This window comes from Cloeon dipterum, chromosome 3, assembly GCF_949628265.1.
Source record: "Cloeon dipterum chromosome 3, ieCloDipt1.1, whole genome shotgun sequence".
NCBI classification, from domain to species: Eukaryota; Metazoa; Arthropoda; class Insecta; order Ephemeroptera; family Baetidae; genus Cloeon; species Cloeon dipterum.
In genome coordinates this window covers 34594956-34614725 of record NC_088788.1, presented here as the reverse complement: position 1 = coordinate 34614725, position 19770 = coordinate 34594956, and the positions used below count along the sequence as shown (strand labels likewise).

The window sequence follows — 19770 nt, the reverse complement described above, 5'->3', positions numbered from 1 at the left end:
CGTGTTTTATTATTTAATCACGCAAATCATTTTGAACGTCGCCATGGAAACGATGATAAATATAACATGGTGAACTAGATTTTCAACCGCAGTTCGCATTCATGGACCAGTTGCAATATATCTACTCGAAAAGGCGGAAAGAATTTGGCAAAAAATGTTGCTTCAAAAGGAACAAAACGTCACTCCTGGTGTCAATTCCTGCCAATCCAGAATACTTCAGGAGCCACTACATCTTAACGAATCCAGTGGACACGGAAACTCAAACGATGGGCGGTGATTATTCGGAATGTGATCAGGTGAGAAACTAGCGCAATCAAATTAGATTATTTTATGGTGCTGTGTATAGGTTAACACGGCTCGTCCAGAGTTTGAAGAAAGAGGAATGAACCACTTTGAAGGTGGTTGGCCCAAAGACCTGAACGCAGCTGATCCCGAACAAACACTTAGATTCAGGAAGAAAATAGAAAAAGATGAGAAATACATTCACACCATTCTCCAACTATCGCATGTATATTAATTTAAAGCTACAAAACTAACAAGGAAACCCCGCCGCGGTCCAACCACCTCTTAACATATATTTTTTCACTTTTGTGATGCTAACATGAACTCGCAGTCAAACCATTTAGATCTAGCATTGCTTTCAAGTTACGGAATGGACGAATGTTTTGGAAAAATTTTAAAAAACGATTTAAACATCACGTTTTTGTTCAATTGCAAAGATATTTGGTATATTATATATATATAGATTCCCTTTGAAGAGACGTAACGTATTAAAAACTAATGATTACATCAAAAAAATTAACATCAAAGATTTGCCTGAATTAGCTAAACTGATAGAAACGTTCCTCTAATATCATGAAAGGCTACACGCCTGAAGAAATAATATGCGGGGTGTCCTTGTAAGTATATATGAACCAAATTTCAACGCCTACTTTGTAATTCTAGGCAGTAGAGCACTGCATTCTTCAAAACAACGCGCTGGACATTTATGAAACCTATTTTGAACCTGACGACAGCTGCATGCAAGCTGAGCCGCTGTCGGCAAAAGGGCTCAATGTATTTCAAGACCCTTGTCAGCTCAAGCGTCCGGTTCATCACATTTCGTGGGCGCCAGATGGAGGAACTCGCATAGCAGTTTCTCATTGCAGTTTAATCTTTCAACAAGCAACTCAAGTTGACTTGAGCAGCCAAACCTACATTTGGCATATAGGTATTATCAGGAGGAAAAAAGAAATTCGAAATATTTCCTAATTATTAAATTTTTAACTATTACAAAAATGTTGCAGAGAAACCTAATAACCCTGATTTAACATTGAGGCCACCCTCGCCGATAGTGTGCTTAGAGTACAATCAAAAAGATCCAAACATACTGATCAGTGGGTTCTACGACGGACGGGTTGCCTGTTGGGACACCAGGAAAGGCCCGGAACCTGTGGAAATGAGTCCTTTGGAACCCAGCCACCGCGACCCAGTGCACAGGACCCTTTGGATGAATTCAAAAACGGGCACAGAGTTTTTCTCCGCGAGCAGTGATGGACAAGTAAAAATGAGGGAGAAAATAAATGTCTTGGTTGTATGGCAAAAGTGAATTTAGTTGAGAATGACAATTTTGTCCTCATAAAATTTCATTAACAGCACAGAAAAATATTTTTCTTTTACAGATAATGTGGTGGGATACCAGAAAGCTCTCCGAGCCAAGTGAGGTTTTGATTTTGGACCCAATAAAAGGTCAAGAACAGAGCCTGAACAGAGCCTTAGGCGCCATCAGTCTAGAGTATGAGCATACAATACCAACCAGATTCATGGTCGGAACAGAAATGGGTACTTGGCATATTAAATCAACAACTATCGCACCAATAAAAGATTAATTTGTACAGGTGTCGTTTTCAATTGCAACAGAAAAGGGAAAACTCCACCTGAAAAAATAGTGTGCCAGTACAACGCGCATTTGGGATCTGTAAATGCGCTCCAACGAAACCCAGCATTCGTCAAAAACTTTCTCTCGATCGGAGATTGGAGCGCGAAAATTTGGTCAGAGGACGTGAGGGAATCTTGCATCATCAGCACGGGGTAAGGACAAAAACCAAAAATCACGTCACATTATAAATTTTGAGAATAAGTTACGGTCCATGGCAGCTGACGGATGGATGCTGGAGCCCAACAAAGTTTTCCGTGTTTTACACGACCAGAGAGGACGGGTGTTTGGACGCGTGGGACCTTCTGCAACAGAGGCACAAGTCGGTGCTGAACGTCAAGGTGTGCGACGTGCCGCTCAGGTCCATCCGAATGCAGGAGCAGGGCCAAATGGTTGCCATTGGAGGCGACAATGGCACCACCTACTTGTACCAGGTGTCTGACCAGTTGGTTGTTCCTCAGAAGAACGACAAACCCATGTTCACAGAGGTAATTATAATTCGGGGTAAAGCTTTAAAGAAAAACCCTTTTTATTCTACTTAATTGAAATATCTAAAAATAAATTCAAAAGTTTGCATGCAAATCAAGCTACTGTAGTTTAAGTCGGGAAGTCTTAAATGAAAGGTATTGGCGAATACTTTCACCTGAATTATCCTGACGACCTTTGTCAGGGAACCGCACCCTGAGATCGGTCCCAGAGCATCTTTTCACGATTTTTCCAACGCAGCGCTGACCATTTTGACGCATTTTGCGAAGATTATGATGCTGTGCAGGCGCATAAAATGTGAGAGAATGGGGTTTCAAGTGTGATATGCAGGTTGCCGTTTATACGTTTGAGAAAATCAGCTCAAAAATTTGCATGCTAATCAAAGCTACAGTAAGAGACTCGATTATTTCAAAATTTAGGGAATTTTTCCTCATAATTGGCTTACAATTGAATAGATCTTGCAGGAAGGACACCGCCGATTTCCTATCCGTACACAGGCCCCTTCAATCTCAACTAGAGGGATCGAAATCACTATTCAATTGTTCTAAAATGAAATTAACTGTTCCTTGGTCCTGATTTTATTATATTGCACATTGTAGAGATAAACAGAAACGTTTCTAAATTTAAAAAAATGAACTTACTCGTTGGTCTGACAGTTCTACTTCAATTTTTGTTTTGTTTTTCAGATGCTCGACAGAGAGACGCGGAGGGAGAAAATTGTGGAAGCGCGAAAGAGAGAAAAGCGGGTCAAAGGAAAGGTCAAAGGGGATGAGAATCGACATGGCAGTCAGGCCAAAGCTCAAGAGACGCTCACATTTGAGGAAATCAAGGAGGACGCGCAGATATGCGAGGCTGAGAGGCACTTTTTGGAAGCGGTCCAATCGGTACAGTAAAATTATTAACTTGTACCTCATGAGAAAATTGCGCTTTGTTGAAATTCAGGAGGAGCAGAAAAAAGCTGCGGCCGCGGCCCCCGAGGAGAGCAGCGAAGAGGCGAGCAAGTGAACGAAAACGCACGATAGGCTCAGTTTCAACGGTTTTATTCAAGATTAATTTGTATGGCTAATAATCACAGAGACAGTTGTACACCGAGATATGTTGGAATAGAAAAAAATCACCAGGGTGACTAAAAAAGAGAGGAATGTTAAACACCCTCACCGCTACCATGAAAAGAGGGACTTCTATTATTGTTAATCAACTGCGCTAAAGTGTTACAGCTATTATTGTTATCAAGTTATCGACGTGTTATTATCAGCAAATACAACATAATTCTCTAATATGTATATAAAATCAATTGAGATTTTAGTTTCAAACATACCAATCGATTATTTTAAAGTCGAAACTTGTTCATTCATCGTGATTATTTTGCTTTTGCGCTAATAACAATTCTCCAGGTGCTAAATGCTAAGGTTTGTCATGTTATTTGTATAAGGCAGCTACAAACTTTATATGCACATCGTTTCCTACTCCATGTATTAAGCACCCTTTCTCTTCTGTAAATATGGCAGGGAAAATATCAACAGATTCTCACCGAGGGTTAGAAATAACTTAATTATCATTTATATAAAGGAACAATTTGCTTCAATATAATATTTTCTATAATTATATTATGCCACACACGTTTGTAACCAAAGGAAGGGTCGTGGCTCAAAATAGTTGCCTTGGAAGACATTCAAAAAAAGCAAATTCCAAGAAAGAGATCATATTCGAAAAAACAAAATTCAATTTCGATTGCTCTTTAAAAATATTTGTACCGATTTTCATTGAACTTCCAATTACTTTTGTAATTTCAAAGGTGATGGCACACATTTTACGCTGCTCACAATCAAATTCATTCCGCTCGAGTGGAGTTTTGATTGTCGGTAAAATAGAAACGGAAAAAAGGAAAAAGGAGGCAGGCATACTCATGAGGGTGGATGGTTTTTGCGCATGTGATGACTCAAGTTGCCGCTATTGTTGAACGACTGGCCGCACTCCTGGCACTGGAAGGGTCGGTTGGCCGTGTGGGTCAGACTATGGTTCATCAGGTTGCTGCTTTGTGAGAATCGTTTTCCGCAAATTTTGCACACGTGCGGCTTCTCCTTCGTGTGTACCCTGTTGTGCACCATCAAGGTTCCAGACCTCGTGAAACGCTTACCACACACCTGAGGAAAAAACAAATTTTTTACTCGTTAAAGTGGCCACGCATGCAAAATTAAAAATATCGATCGTTCAAGGGCTACCCTGACGCCACAGTTCGATTTCTAACGTTCGCTGATGGTCTTTTCTGAACTGAGGAGTGATCTTAATGATACTCTGAGGGTTAAAATCAGCCAAACGAGCAATTTTGATTTTTTAAACTCAAAAACATTTTTTTTTAACATTTTACCCTCGGTATCTAGAAGTTTATTTATTTATCCCATACACAGACAGAAAAATACTCTATTTGAGATACTCAAAAACTAAAAATGGACTCAAAAATTACTTTTTTAAAAAAAAAATAGATTAATTTAAAAGTTACATGATGATTAAATCAGGGTTGCATGTGCTTACCACCCGGTTTTTGTCACCACTGGTTTTCATCACTAAATTTTTACCAATTTCTTACGCATTAACAATATATGAATATTTCCCCAGTGAAAATCTAAATTTTGTGGTCGGAGTGGTCAAAATTTCCTTTCCTGTGCAACTTTTTTTTAATTGCTATTTCCTGCCTTAATTTCTCCTAAAAATTTTCATGTTAGTCATGAGAAAATAATAAGAAAATTGTTTAAAACTGAGGTGCAAACTTAGCCTGAAAGATACAGGTAAAAGTGAGAAAAAGTCCGTTTTTACCACTGCACTGCATATTTTGAAATCAGAGTTTTTGCAACCCTGGATTAAATTTGCTTCATTTGGCACCAATTTTGATGTTTTAGCACCATTACAACTTGAGATATTATCATTTTAGTGAACGCTAAGAGGTCCGTTATTCATTGACCATGATTTTCAAGCAAATTTGGTTATTTTGACACCTGTTCAACATATCAAACAATCAGAATGGTGCTCAAACAACAATTTAAAAATTGCAGAAACAAATCTCTTGTGGCAAAAATTACCTTGCACGAATACGGACGTTCGCCAGTGTGAATCCGTTCGTGGATCTGCAGGTTGCACTTCTGCGAGAAGCACTTGCCACAGACTTTGCAGTTGAACGGCTTCTGCCCGGTGTGCACCAGCATGTGCGTTTGCAGGTTGCATTTCTGGGCAAAGGCTTTGTGGCACACGGAACACTCAAAAGGTTTGATTCCAGTGTGGGTGAGAGAGTGCGAAAACAGCGTTGACTTTTGCGAAAAGCTGCGCTGGCAAATGGAGCAGGAAAACGGCTTCTCACCTGAGTGGTTAACCTGAAAATCAAGAACGATCAAGTTAGAGGATTGCCAATAATGCTGATTTATGAGAAAAACGTGAAAACCAAACAAAAACCGAAAATAAATCTAATAATGATCAATGTTATTAACCTGGTGCACTTGCAGGTGGCACTTTCTCATGAATCTCTTTCCACAAACCTTGCACTCGAAGGGTCTCTCGACAGGATTAACCTGAACGTCTTGACTGTCACTGCTGCAGCTGAGATCCTGCTGCGAGGACTCGAGAGGAGAGTAAATGGCGGCAGCGAACATAAGTGGCTCTTGTGACAGGACAGTTACATCCTGCTGGTACATGGTTTGGTCCTCATCACTGGTCACCAGACCAGGAATATCAGGATGGTCGTGTTCGTGTTTGATTTCTTGGGGCCAAATATCGTATGGTTCTTCCTTTATCACAATTTGGGTGAAGTCATTGTTAGGCTGCTCCCCACTATACTGCGAATACAAAATTTTAAATAAATAACATGTAATCAGTTTCAACGGGAATGTAGAACAAACCTGGTGGAGCTCCGTATACGTAGGGGCGCTCATTGACTACAATTTAAACTTCTTCTTGTTCACCATGTTATCATGCACCTCTCTTCAGGAATAAAAAGCTCCTGCTGAAACAGTCAATATCTCTTCATAAGTACATTATGTATTTTTTATTTTAAATTATATAGGGAAAAAAATAGCTCGATTTCTGATCTTTGGCACTAGCCTAAAAATCATATTACATAGTGGTTTATTTGTGTACATATAACGACATACACACCCGTTTTAGCTCGCAGAAAAACTTTCCCTCCAAGACATTTTTGCCACAGACACCTTTGGCAGATTCAATAGAAATCAAAGACAGTACGCGGTGAACACTTTGGGTCAGTTACAAAACACGAACGAAAGTAAAAAGTAAAAGCGAATCAAAGCAAGTTGTGTCCTTCAAAATTATTTACCATTCACCTGTCTTATTTTTTCATGCGCATGTCTGTGTCATAGAGAGTACCAACATTGCAGAATTCTTTGGGTACTAATAATTCCAAACAGACAATAAAAAATATCCTAGGCTTTTATTTAGGAGATTTCATTTTAATATTTTCCAAATAAAATGTTTAATTTTCAGTTTAGGTTGATTTACAACCCTACATCATGACGTTCTACTTAAATCGTGCAGAGTCTTGAATTTTGTAAGGTTGGCAAAACTTTTTGGAGGCTCTGCTTGAATACACGTGATTTTCCTGACTGACAGGAAATCAAAATAAACAATAACAGGGAGATTACAATTTATGACTCATCAAAACTCAAACGCGGAAAGGGTATATTATTATTTCTAAACGAGGGTTGGTTCAGCATTGCATTACCTCTATGTCTCTTTTACAGACGTCGTGTGTGTTTTAGAAAGCTGTTGCACAACGCGACAAGGCGCCCCAGTTGTGCAGAGCCCATCAAGTCTGGGACAAGAACCGAGAACGGATTAATTAGTGGTTAATTCGGTGCGTTTAATCTACGCTAACGATGGCCAGCACCTACACGGAGGCGGCTCTGTTCGTGGACGACGCCGAGGAGGTGGTCGAGGCGGAGTCGCAGCCCCAAAATAGCCCCGCGGCGACGCAAGCGCCTCTGCTCCTTAACCCCAAGGTGCGTATCTGGTCCCCCTTTCTCGCATTAACGGATAGAGTTTCTCATTCGCGTGTCTCTTGGTCGACAACATGGACGAGCAGCCGCGCCGAAAGTACTCTCAAGTGCCTGTTGTGGTCGTCGAGAACCACAACGAGGTCGTGCCGCACCTTTACAGGGCCATGGGCTCCAGGCACCTGCCCCTCGAGGGCAACACCATCGTGCACCTGGACTCGCACCCCGATCTGGGGGTTCCCCCGAACATGCCTGCAGACACGGTGTTCGAGAAGGAGGAACTTTTCAGTCACATCAGCATCGAGTCGTGGCTGCTGCCCGCCTGCTACGCGGGACACTTCAAGAACATCCTTTGGCTCAGGCCTCCGTGGGCGAAGCAGTTTTCCGAGGGCGCTATCAAGTTCCAGGTCGGCAAGCACAAGGTGTCCGGCGAGATAAAGGTCACGTCTCCCGAGCAATACTTCTTGGGATCGGCCATGTTCGCGCCTTTGGAAGAATTGGAAAATCCGAAAGAAGTGCAGCTGATCACCCTGACTTTTGGCGCCTACGTCCTGGACCCTGACGCGGATGACGACTTGATGACGCTCAGCAGACACCTTCAGGACACCATCCCTGCGGATGACCTGGGACAATATTTCGTCTTGGACATCGATCTGGACTTTTTCAGTACAAAGAACCCATTCGTGGACATGTTTCCGAGGGCTGAGCTGTACAAGCGGCTCGAACCTTTGTACGCGTACACGCCTTCAAAGCCAGACTCGTCGACTGCCGAGGTCGTCGAACTGTCCCGCAAGCGAGAGGCGCAGCTGGAGGAGCTGTCCACCATTTTCAGGCACGTGAACCAAAGAGGCTCGGTCGAAGGCCTGCCGGACTCTGCCCGCGTCAAATCCATCAAAGAGCTGATGAACAGCGTCCACGCCGCTTACCCTCTGGACGAGGAGAGACTGTCTCTGGACTGGGAGATCGTCCACGACGCTGGTTGCACCCTGGACAACGGACAGGACCTGCCCCATCACGTCTCCTCCGAAAAGCAAATTGAAATTATGGCGGAAAGGTCGTTACTGGCGATTTTAAAAGCGTTGCCGTCCCTGCCGACAATCGTCACCGTGGCCAGGTCGAGCGAGGACGACTACTGCCCTCCAGAGGCCGTCGAAATGATTCAAGAAACGGTGCTGGCGAGACTGGCGGAGGTTATACCAGACATTGAGATCAAGAAGGAATACGAAGTGTCGTGCTAAATAATCAAACTGTACTGAAGCCATGTCCTTGATTACCCTGTCAATTTTCGTTGCATTTTTTTCAATACTGATTATTTATTTTAGGTAATTTTCCTGTACACTGCTTATTAAAAGACTTGAAAACTCAGAGTCGTTACGAATTTTGTTTCAGGACCCTTGCAGTTTTTGTTCTGAAGAAGACTTTATTGTTTTTTCCGAGTTTTCTGAAGTGGTCGGCCCCTATCCCTTGCTCACCGTTCCGCCACACATTCATGACGAAACTGAGATTGACATGAACAATTTCATCCTCAAAATAATGTCCGTCGACTATCAAGCGAATCCAAGGTCAGCCTCTCTTTTTTAACGCCCGCTTGGAAAACAAAAGATTCTAAATTGGGCTTAAACAGTGGCCAGTTTATTTTGGCAGAGGACGCGCAAGTGCTGCACACGCTGGTGATTCCAGGCGTCCACGCCTACGTCCATTATTTCACTCTACACGACCTGCATGCCAGAGGATTCGTTAGACCGATGTGCCTTGCCTTTGTTACCAGGGACAAAAACAAACTCGAGAAATCGTTTCTTCAGCTCAGAGAAAGTTTCCTAAGGGTGAGCCTCCAGCTGGATTATTTTATTTTTATTATTATTCTGGAGATTTCAGGTGACCGAGTATATTAAGTTGGACAACAGGCAGGGTTTCTTAGAAGACATTAAGCACGCTTTGCAATGCTTGCGGTCGACCCAAGAACAGTACTTTAAACTGAGAAAAGTGAGTTTGTTTGACTGTTGCTCATTAAAATGGATGACGATGCGCTACTTGGCACGATATCAAAGTGATTATTTTTAAAATTTCAGTTGGAGGATGAGCACCAAGCTCTCACCGATGAATCTAAGGAGTTTCTGAACTCCATTGATATTGAACAGCTAGTCAATCAATATGCTGAGCTCAAAAATTTATTCCACACTGTCGAACCGTCCCTGGTAAACCTGTCTAATTTAAAAAAGAAAACGAATTAGTTTTAATTTTTCTCCGTTAAAGGCCAAAGAGGCTGAATTAGAGGAACTAAAAGACTGGTCCTGCCTGATCAAAAACTCAAATCTGCCTGAAGTAAAACGCATCATACAAAATGTAGAAGGCCACACACCAAGATTGATGAACATGAGCGGCTCGAGGAAGTCGCGCTACATCCGTCCTGTCGTCTCCATCAGTCCGTGGGGCTTTTCAGCCGCCATGTGGAAACTGATGGATCTCCAGAAGTATTTCGCCAAGTGCTCTCTCAGCGTCGATCTGAACCTGGTCCAAACCAGCTATCACCAAGCTTTCCCTGGACAAGGGTTGTATTTCAGAGAAATGACGCACGCCCTTGAAAACGCCGATTTTCTAAGAATTTTGAACAACCTCACAGACCCCAAGGAGTGGAAAAGGGAGAATAGCTTGATCATGGACAATGTAATCTCATCAGGGTGTTTCCACTAGAGATTTGATATCATCTGTGAATTTTTGTTGTAGTGTTGACCTTCAGAACGGGCAGGAAATCGAACCCTGGCGTCAGGGACCCTCAAGCGACCCTTTAACGACACCTGCCGGGATCTATATATTGGTTCAGATTGCAAGATCTTCACATTGTTGCAACGGCCAAGTCAAATTGCACTTATTCTGAGAGCTCTCGACTTTGCCGTTCCAATAACGTAGAGATCTTGAAAATTGAACCCATACAGAGCCCGTCAGGTGTCGTTAAAGTGGCTACCGATCGCTTGAGGGCTACCTTGACACCAGGGCTCGATTTCTTATCTGTTCTGATGGTCATAATATCTGACCTCAGGAGTGCCTCCCAGCATGTTCTGGGGGTAAAAATCAACCGATCTTACAATTTTTATTTTCTCTGAACTAAAAACATACCCGTACTTAAACCTTTGACCCTATATGTCTCAAAAACTTATGGTTTTCACCATTCTAAAAATTCTTGGCTATCTAATTTGGCATCTTTTGGTTCTTGCTTCATTAGAACTTGAGATTATCTTAATTTTGTAAGCTCCAAACGGCTGATTTACTGTGAAAACAGCATTGTATTTTCCCGTTAATCTAAGCATTTCTATAAGCCCCCAAAAACATACTGGTGCGCAAAGTTGAAAAATCGCAGACGATATCATAAATCATAGAATTACCCATAAGATTTGAATTATCTTCTGTTGGATTGCAGCTGAAAGATTACAGCAGCAGTGAAAGCAACTGCAGCTTCCACTCAGCAAAGCCTTCCTTGCAAAGTTCCTCAACAGACAGTTTTGGTGATCTGGAAAAACCTTTATCTGATTGGGCGTTAAATGAAAACGTAGGAAATACCTGGTCAGATTGTTTGTGGAGTGAAATCTCTCTTCACGGAAAACCAGGTTAGATATTTATTAAATGTAGTGATTAATATTTTTAAAAATGTCTTTTTAGGCCACCGTATATTGGAATTCTTTTCTGAATATTCATCTGCTGCTCGTCACTTGATATATTCAATTCTGATTGGGAGAACTGTCGTATTAGCAGGACCAAAGAACTTACGAGAAAAAGCTGTTGATATGATTTCAGCTTTAACTCCTTTAATTCCTAATAGAGATCCAAAGAGTGTGCTCGAGTTAGTTACATGTTAATAATTTGTTTAAGAGCTTAATTGAATTTTTCCTTAGATGGCACCAAGGGATTTTGGTCTCATTTCATCTGGACCATTATAAACTAGTAGGGCTCTGCGTGCCAGAGAGATTGACAGTCCATGAACTGATCAACAGTTTAGACAAAGTAAGTGTGATGTGATATTAGCAGAGACACGTAAATTAGAAAAATTATGATTTAATTTATTAATTTTTTTAAAACACTCATTGAATTGCGCTGACTTGATATTACGCAGAAACTGCGGCTCAAACCCTGCACACTGATGTTGGTTTGCCATGAACCAAACTCGCGCAGAATTAAAAAAAAATCCATGCGCGCTCTTCCAAAAATCAGCGTCTTCTCGCTTTAATTTGACTTCTGCGAATGACAATTTGTATCTCGCTTGCCGCCGAACTATAACTTCTAGTTCGCTGCTGGAATAATTGTATTCTCCCAAAATTTCCACTGGAACTCCTATAAACAAATAATGAAAAATTCATTTCAAGTTTTCCAATGACGTGTATTTTACCAATATTCATTCCCTAAATCAACAAATCCTCGTTATAATGCTTTATTTCTCATATTAAACTTTTCAGAACAGAGTGACAATTTTGGATCTGATATCAAAGCAGCTGCTGGGACCAGCCTACTCTGGTTCACTGCTGAGCACCCTCTCACCGAGCGCCGTTGCCCTCCACAAAAGCGACCAGAGTCTGATTTTAATGCTTCACGCCGTGCTGTGCGAAATCGACCAGAAAGTGTCTCTCTGCAGACTAGCTGGTCAGCACTGCCTCTCAGATTTGGGCCTGCATGGCTGTGACGCCAGTATTGTCAAGTATTTAGCCCAACTGAGCAAGAACAACGAAACTACGCTGTGATTTAACTCCAAACACTTTTCTAATTAATTTATAGATATTTATATGCGTGTGTAACAAAGACATGGCTTTTACGAACAAATTTCAAGTGTACCTAAAATAAATAAAGATGTATATCAACTCGAGGATCAAATATCGTGTTTGAATAGAAATTGCTGAGGATGGCGAAATGACGCAAATAAGCACTTGAGCCCGGCGAGAGCGGCGCCGCATCATAGGGGCAGAGATGCGTAGGTGTTTTGAGCAGTCATGCGCCCTCGCCTGCTGGGTAAACCATTGATCACCTGTAAGAGCGGAGACGAGCGCTGCAACAAGATAGACGGAGATAACCTGTTCTCCTGGCAGGCAGGTAAGGGTTGTTCGCTCTCTCGGCCTCAATAATTGTGCTGCACGAAGCCACAAATACTAAACGCAGTTAAAACAAGTACTTATTAGTTCTTAAAACTTAATTCAACTTGACAGTTAAAGATTCCAACGCATGGCTTGCATGTATAGAAATAATTTTTGTTTGGTCATTGTGCAGACACGCAAAGTAAGATTTTAATTATTGTTTTTATCATTTTCAAGTCTGTTAACAAGTATTTTGAAATTTTCATGTTTGCACTTATGGAAATGAAAAGAATCCCTATTTTGGCTGTATTAGATTTCTTCATCGCGTGCATGGGACAATGAAAGCCCTTCTGGGCTCATACGACCTTGACCTGCGAGCCATTGTTCACAGATGTGTTGCGCGCAATTAACAGTGCCGGAGGGCAAAGCAAAGATTTGCACGCTTCCCTAGCAACTCAAATATTACCTCTTCAGAGGTTGACATAATGGCTAAATGAAAATAATTGATTAATTCTCTCTAGCACAATCATGTTTCTAATCTGAAAAAGATAACGCTGTACATGTTAGGCATTGTGCTCGACTTGTTTGACATGCCGGTTGCATAACTACAAAAAATATGTGGTTCAATTGACTGAGCATGGAAATAATGTTTTTTTTTTAAATTTAATTTCCTTAATTTGTATTACACAGCGGTACAAAAATCGAAGCTTCTCCATTTGTCCGCGCATTCACAAATGATTCTCAAACAACAAAATACTGATAACAATAAATGCACAAAAATCAAATATTAACTGCGGTTTCATTGATCGTTTTCTTTCTTTTTTTTAATTTCAGTGCGCAGAGCAATAAAAATGGGACCTTCGAACGCCGTGGTGATCCTGGTTATCTTGGTCACAGCCTCCGCCAGTCCTACCTCCAACCAGGCGGCCCAAGAAAAAGCGGCAAGAAGCACAACGGAACCGAAGGGTAAATTCCATTTCCTTTTTCCTTAAGCGTGGCGGTCCCGTTTTATATGGCTTTGGGGATTTCGGCAGAGCATGCAGATCCGATTTTATTTTTCCTCATATTATGCCTCGCTACTTCTCACCACTTTGTTGCTATGGAAACCCGCAATAACTCACCTTCTTCCGTCGAGACGCTCTTCTTTCTTTCTTTTCCTCAAGCTCACTAGTGTATACAGATAATTGCACACGTACGCTTCTCAATGCCCCCGTCCCACTTCCTTTGAGAAACTCACGTACACAGTGCTTTTGTAAAAAATGCACGGTTCTAATGGCTACGCCGAGCACGTCAACGCAGAAAAGGAGATCAGTTTCTTTTCCTCGTTTCCCCGAGATGGGTTTATTCGGGGATGTTAACAAAGTAGGATATCGTAAAGTTGCTCAATTTAATATTTAATTTATCGAAAGAGGCACTCATTCGGTGTTGCCCCATTGGATTAGAGCTTTACAAAACATTTTGCATTAATTGTTGTCTATTCATTGAGAAATTTAGCAACAGCATTTTATCTCTAAAATCAGGACCGAGAAAAAAAATTCAATTTCAGATTTTGCCAAATTGCTCGTAAAATTAAATGATTTTTTTACTTGATTTCGATCCCTCTCACCGCGATCTATCCAATGGTGTGCGAATTTAATGGAAATTTCTCTAAACTGTGAAATAAATCGAGATACAGTAGGGAGAAAATGCTTGAGTAGCATGCAAACTTTTAGGAAATTATTAGCTTTTTCCCTCATTTTGAGATAGTATTTTAAGTTCAGGTTAAAAGGATTTTTCACAAATCTTTTTACTTTAAATAAATCGGCACACAGGAGCGAGCGAAGCTACAAGCACCACCCCAGCTCCAGCGGTGACCCCAGTCTCCGCCAAAGCCAACAATGGTCCGATCAGCAGTCACCACCAGCAGCCATTGCACGGTTCACTGGTGCGCAAGAGGTCCGGATATATGGAGCAGCTATACTCGGAGCCGCGTAATTCAATTTTCAGGGGTGACGAGCGAGCCGGTGAGTCTGATTAATTGGATTCGTTTGTTAGCAGCCGGCGCTGAAATGCCTTACTATTGGGCTGGCGACAGAAGGTCAAACGACCGCTTCGTGCGTGCACCAGTGAAGAGAAGGTTGGCCCTTTGTCCTTTGTTTGTTCCACTGTCGGATATAATTAATAGCCGTATCATGCGCTTTGAGCTGCTCACAATCAGTGGCTAATTTGCTTTGCCATGTCTCGCCCATTCAGCGGATTTAATACCACACAAAATCCCCCGGGCCGCCTCAAATAATTTTTATACAATTTGAAGCGTAATAATTATTTGCAAACATATAATCCTCTGGCGCGCCGCAATGGAGGAAATTAAAGACCGCGCCCAAAGCCGCTTATTGCGCACTTCTTTTTCTACTCCGTCTGTCTGGAAAGGCAAATTGGTCTGAATTATGGCCTTAACATGCGCGCAACATTAATTTGATAAAAAGCCGATAGCATCATCGTTCCGCCGCCGTGTGTGTTATTGAAGGCAAAATGCGCTTATACATACATATCGAGTGGCCAGGGGCACTGGCAAAGCGTCCTATTGATCGGACCTGTTGCTGCCGTTCCGTTCTCACGGGCTCCCCGGCATCGCTGCATGGCGAATATTTTGCACGATGAGCGTATTTTCCCGTTCCTGTCCCCTTCGTTGATGAGACCGGTAATTGACTTATCGCTCTCCTGACTAATTGAAAGCGCCTTCCACATGCCTGACATGCAACCCGCACGACAGCAATGACTGGCAGGTTGCTCGTTACGCGCTTTTATTGCTTAAAATGGAATCTCTGGGGGACTTTAAAAAATTAGATTAAAATTTATTTTATGATGGGACTTGGTTGTTGTTAAAAAAATATTTTGCAGTAAAATAATGTTTTTCATTGAGGCCCAGATTCGCACGACGCGCAAATGTGGCGTCGGCTGGAGTATGGCGCTGAATAAAAAATGTATTAATATACGCGATTATATATAGTGATATAATCTATATTTTATGAATTTATTCACACGCTCGCTCTAAAAGTTACCCAAATTTTAACGCTCATCTGGCCATTTCATTCGGTTTCGGACCGTGCTAAAATTTTGGTATTCGGAAACTTTGAACCGTCATTTATTGTCCATAACTACGACACACTCCAAATGGCCCCGGCTTGATTCTTTTCAACACAAAAGAGTGCAATAAAAGCCAGGGGGGATTAAACCATGCGGTTTATAAACATGTCGCCAAAGAGATTGAATGCTGCATGATAAAACTCGCTTCGTGTATATTTTTCCTGCTCCTTTTTGCGTCCGTGGGTTGCCAGGCAACTAAACTGCCGAGACCAAAGCGGCACGTTTTGCACTCTGCGCGCTCGCAATTTGGGCATTCCCGAGTGCCGTTTGTTTCGTTGCGCCCAATATCTCCCATTTTCATCTCTGGCGACCCTTTTGTCACTGGGCAAATAAAATATAATTCGCTCTATTCCAGCCCAATGCGCACGCTCATCCCTCGAAATAAAAGAGAGTCCAGCGCCGATGACGACGCCCTTGCCCTGCTCGCCCTCTGGGCCTCCGCTGCAAATCGCGATGATCTCAGGTGACGCAATTTTTATCTGAGTTGAAAATAACTTATTCCTCATCGAATCGATAAAAAATGGAAATATATATTTTTCTTTTTTAAATTGGCTCTAATGTAAACCAAAATTGAAAATTTAGGGATATTTAAGCAACCAAAATGGATATAGGTTTCGTTTGAGGGAGGACCCGGAAACCCTAGGAATTAGGTCAAAATTCGTAGAATCACCTAATCTACAGGGGCTCACAGTTTGTGATTTTTAAGAATTTTTTTAATTTTTAAACGGTTGTTTTTTGGCTCTGGTTGAGATAAATTCAAATTCTTGCTGTCTAAATTTAGTTTATGATGTATGTAACAATTTTTTAACATTGACAAACTTTGAGGTTTGAGGTCAAGGTCACAAAATGTGATTGTTAAAGTTAAAATACACCACAGATTGAAGGACAATTTTTTTTATCTTGCGGTGGCAATTATGAATCGACACCAGGATCATCACGTTTTGAACAAAATAAATTAAGCACCAAAAAGTCACCCTCGGAGGCAGATACGAGTTCCAACCCACAACCGCTACATCTCACATATATTTATCAATTCTGCACGAAATCTTGGTAAAATTCTACAAATTTCAGGGCGCAAAATAAAAACCTCACGTTTTTCAAGTTTAAGTCTAAAAAAGAACAGCACATCTTTTTTTTGACATCGTATTCTCCATTCAATGAGGCACATTATTTGTCCTTCGATATGTGGTTCGCTCCGTTATTTGGATCCTACCCTCAAAAATAAATACAAATAGTTTTTAGCTAATTTCCGTGCTACCATTAGGGTTTAGAAAGTTGCACTTCTTTCCCTTATAAAAATGTCAGATTGTGTGTTCAGCCAAGAGCCTCTGAACCACAACGGAATGTATAAATTTGCCAGCCTTCTGAACAGCCTCAAGGAGGCCTACCCGCAACACTTCTACAATGCCGAGGTCGGACAGCCTTACGAGAATTTCGAGCTTGGTCCCCAAGAGGCAGCTGAGGAGCCAGAAATCGTGTTGCCTGAGGAGGAAGCCTATCCCCGGTACAGCAGTGAGTGTCGGCATCGTTAATTCGAATATACATGCCCATTAAAACTTTGCTGCTTTGCAAGCTTGGACCGATCCTGACTACGTGGTCCCCGAGCGTTTCACGGTAATGCGACGCTCGCCAGGAGGCCTGCTGCCCATCCTACCTAGTAGCTACCGCAAGCGTAGTGCCAATCTAGATGATGTTACTGCTAATGGCAGGTGGGGCGCGTTTGCTCCGCAACGCAAGCGCTTCGTGGTAGCGAAGAGGTCGCCAGTTTCACAGGTATTACCGTCCTGTCTTTGAGTTATTATTAATTAAAATTAATTCCAAAATCCTTAGGGAGATGTATATTCTCTGGCTCAGATGCTGGGCGAGGACCAAAACGAGCAAAATGTCCCAATTTACCGACGATTAATGCTTTAAGAGGTACGTGACCATTCAACGCTTTTATTTTTATAATCGAGATCTGATTTTTTTCCAGGCGGAATACCCATTTTGCTGTGAAGCATAAATAACCATAACAAAAACTGAAACCATAACATATAAAAAAAAGTTGTAAACAAGCTGCATTCCCTGCGCATATTTGTGTTTAAAAACTTATTTGTGGCTGTAATTATCGCATTAGTTCAACTACATACTTATGATAAAAATCTGTGTCCAAATATCAGGAATTAAATGAAAAAACTAGCTTATTTTGATTTCCGAAATTCCCTATATTATGAACTTACTGTATTTTCTGCACTTGGAAAATAAACAGAATTTTCTGCACAAAATTATAAGAAACTCGACACGGATTATGATTAATGATTACCTAAATTCTGAGGATTTAAAATACTCCTTTAATCTAAAAAAAGTTGTCAGAGAAGAGGCTAGAAAGAGCCAATTGTACTTTCGGATCCTGGAGAATTGGGGTTGGCTTTGGAGGCTCTGGTACAGCAATTTTCTTATTCATGATGCTCAAGATTCTCTTTTGAAGCTGCTCTGCTTGAGACTCGGCAGGTGTTGCCGTAACCGTGGGCGTGGCTGCTAACAAGGAGGATGGAGTTGTGTCCATCTCATTGTCAGCTAAAACAAAATGATCAGAATAAATAAATTTAAAATGGTATTTATATGGAGGTCTCAGCCAGCCGTGCGTGAAAAGGGTCAAAAAATAAAAAATACAGGAGAAAAATTGTCTTCAGGCCCTTCGGACCATTAAGCACTATTAAACTTCACGTTTAAAATATTGTAAAACGCGCCAGCCACCGGTAAAAATGGCCAGTTGCCGGGCAAAAAATTCTGCTAAGCCAGTACTGCCAGCCGCCACTTTAAATATCTACTATTAAAGCTTCCAAATAATTTTTGAAACTTACTTTGAGTGTTTCCAAGCTCAAGTTTAACTTGCAGTTCTCTCTTCCGTATTAAAAACTTGGTCAGCGCTTCATACTGCATTACGGTGAGCGGCTTGCTCTGAGATAAAAGATTCAACATGTTCTCAATGCCTTCTGGAAGATCCGCCGAGGAAGTGGAATCGCCCTGCCGATTGCCACCTGAAGCAAGGTAGCGCTCGAAGTTTTGCGCCAGCAGCACCACTGCTTTGTTGATTGGCATGTTTCTGTGCTCCTCTGGATTTTCTCCATGCAGGATGTTGACGGTCATACTCGCCTTCAGCTCGTGTTGAGGACTTATCTGTAAAAATCACGCTTTTTTCTGTTTTGCAAATGAATGAACCTGAACTTACAGTAATGGCATAGAGCGTGCCTCTGGTCGAGCTGTGGTTCAGAAGAGTCAGAACTGGTATAGTTTCGCTTGGAAAGATAATATTCACTTTCAGACCCATTTTTACCAGGTTCCTCTCGATCATTTCTGCGTAGGCTCTTTGACTTTTATCGTGGACAATGATTTCACAATCGTGAGCGCGTTCATCTTCACTGCATGCAACAGGAGGTGGTCCAACGGGCTGCGGTCTTGGTGGTGGTGGTTCTGGTGAGTAATAGTAGGGAGGATCTTCTCTAAACTTGTTTGATTCCATTCGATCGCTTGGTACACGGGCTTTGAACACCTTAATCATGTTCCCTTTGTAATATGTAAAGGTCTCTGCCTGGACAGCTGCATCAGCTTGTGCATTGGAGTCATACTGAATGAAAGCGTAATCGGCTTGGTAGTTGATGCCCAGAATCTATTTCAGAATTGCCAATAAGAATAGGTATATAATTCAAACCAAGAGCAATTTTAGTGAAGTCCAAATAAGCTAGTTTTTTTACCTTTCCATGCTTAGAAAAATGTTCATGAAGTTCAAGACGCGTCAGACCGGTCTTTGGTAAATGTTTGACGAAAATTCGAGATGGTGCCATTTTCGGATCAAACAAAACCGAAACGTGCTGGCCGGTGTCACCCATTTTCGTTAACTGAAATGAGAGAGAGAGAGACTTATCAATGATATTATGTGTAGCTACATAAATTAATACATAATTATGATATGTACATTATAAGATATCTACATTACATATTGCATGAAAATGGCATGATAAATTCAATGAAAATTCTTACTCTAATGCAGTGTTATTTTGTTAAGAATTTCCGATTGCTCCCGTTATTCACACGCAAATTGCAACTGCAGTCTCTATTTTTTTGAAAGCGAGGAGAGATTGAATCTGGCTAGAAATTAGTCAAACTTTTCAATGAGAATGTCGAGAATGTGTTTGTTTGTGTTTTGGTTGGG

The 19770-nt window shown here is 41.5% G+C and overlaps 5 protein-coding genes across 17 annotated transcripts; 3 read left to right on the top strand and 2 right to left on the bottom strand.

Moving 5' to 3' along the window:
* Positions 1–22: 22 nt before the first annotated feature.
* Positions 23–3537, top strand: LOC135938250 (dynein intermediate chain 3, ciliary-like). Its single transcript, XM_065481809.1, has 9 exons — positions 23–296; positions 347–508; positions 946–1210; positions 1287–1540; positions 1662–1821; positions 1878–2070; positions 2121–2403; positions 3088–3285; positions 3344–3537. The coding sequence occupies exons 1-9, from the start codon at positions 102–104 to the stop codon at positions 3404–3406; spliced, it is 1773 nt and encodes a 590-aa protein (XP_065337881.1). The 5' UTR covers positions 23–101; the 3' UTR covers positions 3407–3537.
* Positions 3426–6744, bottom strand: LOC135938252 (gastrula zinc finger protein XlCGF49.1-like). 4 transcript variants are annotated; one of them, XM_065481814.1, is made up of 5 exons: positions 6545–6744; positions 6289–6392; positions 5881–6225; positions 5479–5766; positions 3426–4545 (listed from the first exon to the last, which is right to left on the bottom strand). In XM_065481814.1, exons 2-5 carry the CDS (start codon positions 6319–6321, stop codon positions 4306–4308), a joined length of 906 nt encoding a protein of 301 aa, XP_065337886.1. In that variant the 5' UTR covers positions 6322–6392; positions 6545–6744; the 3' UTR covers positions 3426–4305. The 4 variants fall into 4 exon arrangements, with proteins under 4 accessions (XP_065337886.1, XP_065337888.1, XP_065337887.1 ...); XM_065481816.1 differs by having other exon boundaries at positions 5929–6225; XM_065481815.1 differs by having other exon boundaries at positions 6289–6389.
* A 209-nt stretch (positions 6745–6953) lies between these two features.
* On the top strand, positions 6954–12255 carry MESR6 (misexpression suppressor of ras 6). Of its 6 annotated transcripts, none has more exons than XM_065486479.1 (11): positions 6956–7106; positions 7165–7404; positions 8788–8960; positions 9023–9221; positions 9274–9381; positions 9468–9593; positions 9652–10062; positions 10814–11000; positions 11053–11233; positions 11286–11394; positions 11844–12255. In XM_065486479.1, the coding sequence occupies exons 2-11, from the start codon at positions 7282–7284 to the stop codon at positions 12123–12125; spliced, it is 1899 nt and encodes a 632-aa protein (XP_065342551.1). In that variant the 5' UTR covers positions 6956–7106; positions 7165–7281; the 3' UTR covers positions 12126–12255. The 6 variants fall into 6 exon arrangements, 5 of the variants coding, with proteins under 5 accessions (XP_065342555.1, XP_065342551.1, XP_065342552.1 ...); XM_065486480.1 differs by having other exon boundaries at positions 6974–7082; positions 7147–7404; XM_065486481.1 differs by lacking the exon at positions 6956–7106 and having other exon boundaries at positions 7131–7404.
* A 57-nt stretch (positions 12256–12312) lies between these two features.
* LOC135941170 (uncharacterized) lies at positions 12313–17852 on the top strand. Of its 5 annotated transcripts, none has more exons than XM_065486491.1 (9): positions 12313–12471; positions 13287–13418; positions 14264–14422; positions 14490–14568; positions 15934–16041; positions 16939–17090; positions 17152–17351; positions 17409–17495; positions 17551–17852. In XM_065486491.1, the coding sequence occupies exons 1-8, from the start codon at positions 12372–12374 to the stop codon at positions 17490–17492; spliced, it is 1014 nt and encodes a 337-aa protein (XP_065342563.1). In that variant the 5' UTR covers positions 12313–12371; the 3' UTR covers positions 17493–17495; positions 17551–17852. The 5 variants fall into 5 exon arrangements, with proteins under 5 accessions (XP_065342563.1, XP_065342561.1, XP_065342562.1 ...); XM_065486489.1 differs by having other exon boundaries at positions 16897–17090; XM_065486490.1 differs by having other exon boundaries at positions 14487–14568.
* LOC135941168 (nuclear receptor coactivator 5-like) lies at positions 13097–19760 on the bottom strand. The gene is made up of 5 exons (XM_065486486.1): positions 19599–19760; positions 19313–19456; positions 18790–19227; positions 18422–18737; positions 13097–18134 (listed from the first exon to the last, which is right to left on the bottom strand). Exons 2-5 carry the CDS (start codon positions 19445–19447, stop codon positions 17914–17916), a joined length of 1110 nt encoding a protein of 369 aa, XP_065342558.1. The 5' UTR covers positions 19448–19456; positions 19599–19760; the 3' UTR covers positions 13097–17913.
* Positions 19761–19770: the final 10 nt, after the last annotated feature.

What these genes read in the sequence shown, in the direction of transcription:
- LOC135938250 (XM_065481809.1), top strand. Translation starts at nt 102, where the DNA reads ATGGACCAGTTGCAATATATCTACTCGAAAAGGCGGAAAGAATTTGGC. An exon ending in TCTTGCATCATCAGCACGGG is followed by an intron (nt 2,071 to 2,120) that starts GTAAGGACAAAA and finishes TTTGAGAATAAG; the next exon opens with TTACGGTCCATGGCAGCTGA. An exon ending in TTTTGGAAGCGGTCCAATCG is followed by an intron (nt 3,286 to 3,343) that starts GTACAGTAAAAT and finishes GTTGAAATTCAG; the next exon opens with GAGGAGCAGAAAAAAGCTGC.
- LOC135938252 (XM_065481814.1), bottom strand. Translation starts at nt 6,321, where the DNA reads ATGAGCGCCCCTACGTATACGGAGCTCCACCAG. An exon ending in CGTATACGGAGCTCCACCAG is followed by an intron (nt 6,226 to 6,288) that starts GTTTGTTCTACA and finishes TTGTATTCGCAG; the next exon opens with TATAGTGGGGAGCAGCCTAA. An exon ending in AACGTCCGTATTCGTGCAAG is followed by an intron (nt 4,546 to 5,478) that starts GTAATTTTTGCC and finishes TTTTTTCCTCAG; the next exon opens with GTGTGTGGTAAGCGTTTCAC.
- MESR6 (XM_065486479.1), top strand. Translation starts at nt 7,282, where the DNA reads ATGGCCAGCACCTACACGGAGGCGGCTCTGTTCGTGGACGACGCCGAG. An exon ending in GACTATCAAGCGAATCCAAG is followed by an intron (nt 8,961 to 9,022) that starts GTCAGCCTCTCT and finishes GGGCTTAAACAG; the next exon opens with TGGCCAGTTTATTTTGGCAG. An exon ending in TCAGAGAAAGTTTCCTAAGG is followed by an intron (nt 9,222 to 9,273) that starts GTGAGCCTCCAG and finishes TGGAGATTTCAG; the next exon opens with GTGACCGAGTATATTAAGTT.
- LOC135941170 (XM_065486488.1), top strand. Translation starts at nt 12,372, where the DNA reads ATGCGCCCTCGCCTGCTGGGTAAACCATTGATCACCTGTAAGAGCGGA. An exon ending in CCTGTTCTCCTGGCAGGCAG is followed by an intron (nt 12,472 to 13,286) that starts GTAAGGGTTGTT and finishes TTTTAATTTCAG; the next exon opens with TGCGCAGAGCAATAAAAATG. An exon ending in GCAAATCGCGATGATCTCAG is followed by an intron (nt 16,042 to 16,896) that starts GTGACGCAATTT and finishes TTGTGTGTTCAG; the next exon opens with CCAAGAGCCTCTGAACCACA.
- LOC135941168 (XM_065486486.1), bottom strand. Translation starts at nt 19,447, where the DNA reads ATGGGTGACACCGGCCAGCACGTTTCGGTTTTGTTTGATCCGAAAATG. An exon ending in GCACGCTCTATGCCATTACT is followed by an intron (nt 18,738 to 18,789) that starts GTAAGTTCAGGT and finishes TGATTTTTACAG; the next exon opens with ATAAGTCCTCAACACGAGCT. An exon ending in TGAGCTTGGAAACACTCAAA is followed by an intron (nt 18,135 to 18,421) that starts GTAAGTTTCAAA and finishes ATTTTGTTTTAG; the next exon opens with CTGACAATGAGATGGACACA.